This window comes from Plecotus auritus (genome assembly GCF_963455305.1).
Source record: "Plecotus auritus genome assembly, chromosome: 3".
Lineage (NCBI taxonomy): Eukaryota > Metazoa > Chordata > Mammalia > Chiroptera > Vespertilionidae > Plecotus > Plecotus auritus.
Window position 1 is genome coordinate 138,246,526 of NC_137772.1, and position 8,605 is coordinate 138,255,130.

Genomic DNA, 8,605 nt, shown 5'->3' on the forward strand with positions numbered 1-8,605 from the left:
CACTTGAAACCACAACTGCCATAAGTTGCCTGTTGATAAATCAGGTCTAGATATTAGTACATTACAATATCACTGCAACTGTGAACTCAGGGTGAAAATTGCCCTGAATCACTGTTATAATTTCCTGAGATTAAAGTCAAAATGTCCTGTGCTGGGCTGTGTGGGTACTGAGGTGCTGTGGTTGTTGGAGGGGTTAAATTTGGAGCTATTGGTGCATTTATTTTAGGGAGGATTCCTAAAAACACGCCGGTGGAGTCTGGGTCAATCCCTTACTGTGAATGAGCAGTGACCAATAGAAAGGGGAGAAGAAGATCCAAGAAGGCTGAGGTAAGCGGGTTCCGAAGCCCTGTCAAAGTGGAAACAATAGATCAAAAGGTTCATGGTGACCGGTCAGAGTAAGCTTTATTTTTTATCACAGAAGGCTTGTCAGCATGATATAAAAACAAATTACTTGAGGCAAAGATTTTTTTTTTTCCTTAACTGAGTTTCAGCAAACTTCAGACCCAGACACGGGACTCAACGGTATATTTCCTGGACAGCAAGGTAAACTATTTTACACTTTTAAAACCTTAAAGTTAAGAATTTGCAGTTCTGATCCATCAGAGGCATGGGTACAACTTCAATAAATAAAACAAATCCCTATTCTGAAGGAAAAAGACTATTTCAATGTCTCTGCTGGAAGATGACCAGTTCAGTATTCTGCAACTGTAAGAACTTTGACAGCTTGTGGGAGCAGCTCTGCACTTGTCATTTCCCTTAATTTAGCAGCAAAATGGAAAGTTTAGCATTTCACAAGTGATGCTAGTTTGATATATCTTTTTTTTTTTTTAGGGAATCAGTAAAATTTATTCAGTCCTTATTATCAAGCAGTTTAACTAAATGTATATTGGTCGAATGTTACTGGTACATATGTCTATTTTTTCCTGTTAAAATATTTTATTGTGCCTATAATCTTGTTTATATACTATGGGAAGGGTTCCTGTTTTTTAGATGATTCATATATCAGTAAGTGTTAACCTATTTTTTGTTAGTGGCCACACTGAAAACTGGGAGCCCTCCCTGCATCCTAAACATGTTGTTTGTTTTGTTTTGTTTCTTATCAACATAAAAATGCTGTAATTAAATACATTATTTACCTAATTGTGATACAGAGTTCATAATTCAAATTTCTTGGCTGAATAACTTAATTCTGTACTTATATTAGAAGTCTCTTCCCGAAACCCCAAAATAAAACTTACCTGAGAAGTTGAGCAACAGAGTATAAGATTAATCACACACTTTTCTTCAGATCTTAAAACGTTCCTCAAAACAAACTGCTAAAACGTTCTCTGATTGCTCTTTCTTTGGTTCAAGGCCCAGAGCCTGGGAAATCTCATCCAGATGTTCTGCTCATTTAGAAATAAAAGTAAAAGCATATGCCTACTTACTAGGAATAACACAGACTCTCAATGTGAAATATTTAAAGGTCTCCTTTTTGTACTATTTTATTCAACTCCAGATTTCAGTTAACTTTCTTGCATTAAGTAGCTTGAAGTGGGAAAGCACTTACAGCTCCTAAAATTTGCTTTTCAGTTTTCAGTTTTCATTGTGATTAGGTTAAAACCAGAAAGGTACAAGTTGGTGAGTCCATTTCAGTGTTTGCAAAATGCTTTGCATATAGTGACTCCTAAATAAGTGGGTATAAATTACTGTCTAAAATGTTGGTATGTGTTTACTTTCTGCTCAAAAAAATAATGTTTACTGATCATTTTAGTGCATACAATTCACTCTTTAGGGATCTTCAGTATCTAACAGTTGTATCCTTTGCTACAGGTACTATAATGGCAACCACAATCTGTCTCCTCATCTGGGTGGTATTGATAACAGATTCTGTATGGACTCGAACTGTGAGACAGGTCTATGAGGTCCATGATCCAGAGGATTTTAATGAGCAAGACTTTGATTGTCCCAGGGAATGTTTCTGTCCCCCCAGTTTTCCTACTGCTTTATACTGCGAAAACCGTGGTCTCAAAGAAATCCCTGCTATTCCTTCAAGGATCTGGTATCTCTATCTTGAAAACAACTTGATAGAAACCATTCCTGAGAAGCCATTTGAGAATGCCACCCAGCTGAGATGGATCAATCTAAACAAGAACAAAATAACCAACGATGGAATTGAAAGAGGAGCCCTGAGCCAACTAAAGAAGCTGCTTTTCTTATTTCTGGAAGATAATGAGCTAGAGGAGGTTCCTTCTCCATTGCCAAGAAGTTTAGAGCAATTACAATTAGCTAGAAACAAGGTGTCTAGAATTCCTCAAGGGACCTTTAGCAATCTGGAGAACCTGACCCTTCTTGACCTGCAACACAATAAACTATTAGACAATGCCTTTCAAAGAGACACCTTTAAGGGACTTAAGAACCTCATGCAGCTAAATATGGCCAAGAATGCCCTGAGGAATATGCCACCAAGATTACCAGCCAACACAATGCAACTGTTTTTAGACAACAATTCCATTGAGGGAATACCAGAAAATTATTTTAATGTGATTCCTAAAGTGGCCTTCTTGAGACTAAACCACAACAAGTTATCAGATTCAGGTCTCCCTTCTAGTGGTTTTGATGTGTCATCCATTCTAGATCTCCAACTCTCTCACAATCGACTCACAAAGGTCCCCCGAATCAATGCTCATCTGCAGCACCTGCACCTGGACCATAACAAAATTAGAAGTAAGTAGCCATCAGGGTGTGTCTTTGACTGAAATGTTCATGGTCATTAAATGTATTCAATATATTCTTTAAGAATAGCAATTTGTTGGTTTTCTTTTCCAACTAATCTGCCCTTAGATTTTTCAGCGTATTTTTAATTTTTAAAGTGTATTTACTTTTATCTCTTAACAGATGGTTTCAATGAACCAAAACGTTTCAATCTTCAAATTGCAGATTGAAAGTGGACTTCAGTAATCCACAGGGGGCTGTTATCTGTTGGAGAAACTAAATGCCTCCATCTTCTTTAACTCCAAGGAGATTCTGTCTTTTTCTGCCTCACTGAATAGACTTATCTAAGAAAGTGTCCCAGGCATAAACAACCTCATGCACAGTAACAGAAGGAACATGATTTATAGGTTATCAGGAAGGTGCCTTGTCCTAAAAACTCCGGGGCAGCTGATGCCTGCTGCCCTCATTAGAGCCTCTGCTTTAGATCAGTGGGTTTCTCAAACTTTAGTGTGCACAGGCCTGTAGCTCCACCTCAGAGTTTCTGATTGAGTACGTCTAGATGGGACCAGAGACTTTTCATCTCTCATAAGTTCCCAGGTGATGCTGAGACTGCTGCATCACCTGGGATCCATGTGTTGGGGACCAATACTATAGTTTAAGGCTGTGCTCAATGTAAACAAAAGCAAATGTCCCTGAACTTTCGCAGCTCCTTAGAACTAATGGCAATCTCCAAGGTACAATACCCTCTCCTTTCCTGAAAACAGTTTTGGATAAGGGAGAGCGAGGTGAGTGCCAAGTGTCGTGGAGGCAGAGGTGCCATCGAGGAAAGAAATGGTTGTAGAAAGAAGAGGCTAGAGGCATTGAAGGCACACTTGGCACTTTCACAGTTATGCCTGAGATCAGGCTGACTGTGGTGCAGAAGCGGACAGTGTCTTCCTGCAGCCACAGGGGCACTGGTATCAGCCAGGCACCTATCCGTGCATCCTCAATCCCAGCACAAGCCCTCTAGGAAGGCAATCTTGAGGAGACTTCTGAACAACCTTAGCAAATACATGCCTAAAGTGAGAATCAGTCAGACGGTTTGTGGAAAAATAACACAGATAATTGTCAGAAAGTTATGCTGCCTGGTTATTACAATCTAAGATTTTCTTAAAGTATATAATCATATAAACATCCTATTTGTAAGAATAAAAATATTTCTGCCCAGTACTCCTCAGTAATTCAAGATCTGTCTGGTTTTTCTAATAGCATACGTGAGCTTAAAAATCCAGGAAGTAATAAGCAGGTTGCTGCCACAACAGTTATTTTTCCATGGTGATGAGACATGTTGTTTAATCCTGTAGTCAAAAGCAAAAGATGCAACAAAAATGTTAATTGGATCTGTTTCACTGAACCTGATAGTGCAACAGCCAATATTGACCTAAATATGTGCAATTTTTCCTGCTGAGAATTCTGTACTTCTATAGGTGCATTCTTTATCCGACAACAAAAAGCCTCATAAATATTGGCTGTGGGAAGTTACTTTACAGTGATTTCATATAAGTCCCTTTTTGTGAATTAGGGATTCCCCTGAGAATTTGAGGGTGAGGGTGTTTAGTAGTGAGGTAGCAAAGTTCAACACACAGCTGGGCACATATGCCAGCACTTACATCATTACACAAAGTGACAAATGAAGGAAAGGACTCTGAAGTTCCTTACTTAACATTTCAGAGAGCTTTTAAAAAGTGTTTTCTCATGTCTTCCTATTTTTTAATTGTTCTCATACCTTAGTCACCCGGTGGGCTAGTGTCTGACTTAAGACATCTGAGGTGGGGCCTGATCATTTAGTTCTCAGGCAAGTACTGATACTGCAGGTCTAGGGACCCCACTTTGAGAACCACAATTATCCTTAAAAGAGCCTTGTATGCTATTATTAGGAATTTATAACAAAAGAGAAACTGAGGCGCTCAACTAGGGGAAGATAATTTGCTAAAAACAAAGAGTAAATATAATAGCAGGAACCTGAGCCCAGGACTTCTCATTTTAAATATTTTTTTCCTGCACTCATACAGTATAATCACAGCACGTTTTTCTTAAATTCTGAGAATATAAAACTTTAGAAAAATTTTTATCAATAATTTTAATAGCAAAAACATCAACAAAGAGCAACTGTTTTATTTGCTTCTTAATGTAGATATAAAGCATGGCCATTTTAATACTCCAAGAAAATAAATTTAAAATGAGTTTTTCCCTGGATATAATTATTGGCTCACCATTATATCACACTGTGTTATAACAATTGTTAAAGTACTTAGTTCTTCTGGCCACATAATCTACTCTAGTTGCTAATAAAGTTATTTCCAAGAAATGCACCTTTTATATGAAGAATTCTCAGAATTTACAAGGCAGTGAACTTGTCTTATGCAAAATAATGGCAACACTTATTTCTTCTGAACTCTTTACGGGACTATAAATTTGGCAAAATGTTATGTTACTTCTAGGTGGCCTCTCAGAAACACCATAATTAATTTATAAAATATATTAATTAAATAAAATATAACTAAATTTAGAACACATGTATGTTTCTTATGTTCCATTTATTCACACATGCATTGGTTACGAGCACATGGTGATAAGGATGAGGAGATAGTACATAGAAGGACACGATCTCTCCAGTAGGCAAGAGAAGGCTGGGATCCAGCTCAGACCTCACTTGCTGAAATACCTGGTGTGCATTACCTGACCTGTCTCAACCACTATTCCCACAAGACCCAGGTAGGGAGAATAACATTACCTGATAAAGGCTGTGTGGTAATAGCATGATAACGTATGTGGAGAAAATAACTTTATAAACACAAGATTGTCATACAAATATGAGTCATTTTTAGTTCAATTCACAAAATAGCATAGATCATAGCAGAGCAACCTCACCGTAAGCATAAAATCCTTCAATACAACATAAATACCTAGGTGCCAACAGGACACAAAGAAAGAGCCATTGCCCAAGCTAGGTGGGTCTCATCTTATAAGGAAGAATTTTTGTTCCAAGTAGTTTCAAAATGGGATTTAAATGCAGTATAGGGATTTGTGGTTGAGATCAGCTACTGTACTTCTCCAAATTCTGCTAGTTTAACAGGGCTTTTCTCCTAAATCTCCTATATCTCATTAAAATCATTGATGCCAAGGGCTCTGACCCAAGTCAGGTGCACAGTTCTCACATCCTAACCATCTGAAAAGGCTAATGGGATATTTCCTGGCTTGAATTCTTTGTCATTTAATTCTTGGCAAATGTTTACATTCCGATTAAATACACTTAAGTATAAAGATTCGAGTTATTTTTACGTGTGACATATATACACATGTATTAATTGTACTTAAAAAAAACTTGTCATTATATACTATTGTTTTGAAATTCGGCATTTTTAAGGTAACTTTCAAGCCCTTTAATAGTCTGATTTTCCACCTATGCATGCATCCATCCATCCACCCATGCATCTACCTATTCTTTTCGTACCAACTCTGAACTGTTATCTCTAATAACCTAAATCTTACCTATCTCAGCCTGTAGTAATCTAAACATGCCTTATCTCACCTTGTTTTCATTGCAGCTTTTAATAATGTGTCCTTTCTAGTGCTCCGTACGACATAAAGCAGAATATGGAGTCAGATGACTATACATATGCTGCCCATTTTTTCAGGAACAACTTTATAAAACAGATATGTATAACCCCCAACTTACAAGAAATAATTTGTACCTCTGTCACTTTCTAGATCATAAGACTGGCCTCATAGTCTGTTGTAATAGCTTCTTTGTCCTCCTTCCCCCAGTCTCTTGTGTTCCAATTCATTCATTCATGCTCTCTCTGTCTGCCTAGATGTGAACGTCTCTGTAATATGTCCTGCCACTTCCACACTGCCTGCAGATCAAGATTCCTTCAGTTACGGACCTCATCTGAGCTACCTTCGTCTGGATGGAAATGAAATCAAACCACCAGTCCCAATGGATTTAATGACTTGTTTCAGGCTCCTTCAGACTCTCATTATTTAAACACATGTTCAACAATCTAAAATTGATTTAATACACTAATATTCCCGACACGATATTTGGATAACATTCATAGGTTTAAAACAAAAATAGCATTTCCAATTGCTCGAGGCCGCCATTTTCATCTGTGCAGTTTAGTTTTTCTATTCAAAGAGGCTTCTTTCACAGTAGAATAGACTACCTTTTTTTAAGAGAGAGAGAGAGGAAGAGAGGAAGGGAGGGACAGGGAGAGAGAGAAACATCCATATCAGAGAGAAACATGCATCAGTTGCCTCCTGTACATGCCCCAACCAAGGATTGAATCTGCAACCTGGGTATGTGCCCTGACTGGGAATCGAACCCACAACCTTTTGGTGTATGGGACGATCTCCAGCCAACTGAGCCATCTGGCCAGGGCCAGCCTACAATTTTTAAGTAAATAAAACAGACACAGAGTTAAGTAATTAACTCAAAGATAATTTTTTGTCTCTTTCATAGTTTATTAATACCAAATGCAATTGTATTGTTGTGCCATAGAAAGAACATATTTGTTTGCATATGTTCAAAATTGCTTATGCAGATACTATATTTACAACAGAAGTATAGTAACCTAATAGGAGGTAGGACAATCTGTAGAAAATAAAAAAAGAGACCTTTTTTATCATAATTATAAATAAATAATTAAATTCAGATAGCTAAGTAGCTTTTGTAGGTTGAAGTTTAGTATTTAGCCCAAAAATTGGTATGGAATACATCAAGTACTTCATGAGAGAGTTTTAGTCATTTAGTACCAAATGTCAGAGCAACAGCCATTTTTAGTTTACTGCTATTTTCTATAGCTGCTGTTCCTATAGTACAATGTACTCCAGCAATTAAACTCCTACATTTTTTACACTTATTATAACACATTTCTGACAGACTCTTATTATTTTAACATTTGAAATCCACTTGAATTGCAGTGTTCAGCTCATATATTTGTCAGTATTTTCTTGGATTTTTAAAATAAAAAGAATGAATGCTTTCTAACAAAATGGAACTATTTATTTCAGATTTATTTCAGGCACATTACTCACAAGTTTTATTAAAAACACATTTTAATAGAAAGTGTTATGGTGACAACTGTTTCCATTTTTCTAGCATGAGTGTATGCACATATATTTTCCCACTTTTTTTTTCTTTCTTCTAATAAACATGAGAAAAATTCATACTTTAAGTACCTGATGTAATACAGCTGTTTTTCATGAGTTAAACAATTAATCCAGGATTTTATTAAGTAACAAAGTAGTTTCTTTTAGACTTCTGATTTTGTAAGACATATGCTATAAACAATAAATATTACATAAAGATTAATATGTGCCTTTATACAATAGTATTCTGAAAAATCCTATATAATTTCATATATATCCCTAAAGATATATATATATATATATATATATATGTTTGTGACATATATATATATATATGTGTGTGTGTGTGTGTGTGTGTGTGTGTGTGTGAAACACAAGATTTAAGAAAGCTCAACATATTGCTTTACTCCAAAGCTTCTCAGAAGCATAATATGTTATTCTGTAATGTGACTTTCCAAGGAGAGAATATAAAGTGAGATATTTCCTTCTTATTTTGACACCAGAACTTATTTGGGGATGGGAGGGAAGAACCAACTAACACACTTTGAACATAATTTTTAAAATATAAGAAATGTAATTAATTGACATTAAGAGAAATATTACTTTTTAAAAAGACTTCAAAGCACATAAATAAAATTATATCATATACAATTATGACATAAATTATAGGTAATCAGGTATCATTAGGCTGGGAAAGAAGAATATGTTGAGAGAAACATAATAACTTTAAATATTTGAAAACTTGCCATGTTTAAAGGGGATAGAACATATTCCAGGAAGC

The 8,605-nt window shown here is 36.2% G+C and overlaps 1 protein-coding gene across 1 annotated transcript; it reads left to right on the plus strand.

Annotated features, from left to right (window-relative positions):
* Window positions 1-294: 294 nt before the first annotated feature.
* KERA (keratocan) lies at window positions 295-8,045 on the plus strand. The gene is made up of 3 exons (XM_080661154.1): window positions 295-543; window positions 1,813-2,706; window positions 6,549-8,045. Exons 2-3 carry the CDS (start codon window positions 1,821-1,823, stop codon window positions 6,719-6,721), a joined length of 1,059 nt encoding a protein of 352 aa, XP_080517280.1. The 5' UTR covers window positions 295-543; window positions 1,813-1,820; the 3' UTR covers window positions 6,722-8,045.
* The last annotated feature ends 560 nt before the right edge of the window (window positions 8,046-8,605 follow it).

Bases quoted from the DNA above. Each gene is read 5' to 3' on its own strand.
- KERA (XM_080661154.1), top strand. From the start codon at position 1,821: ATGGCAACCACAATCTGTCTCCTCATCTGGGTGGTATTGATAACAGAT. The intron at 2,707-6,548 runs GTAAGTAGCCAT...CTGTCTGCCTAG, and splicing joins GGACCATAACAAAATTAGAA to ATGTGAACGTCTCTGTAATA.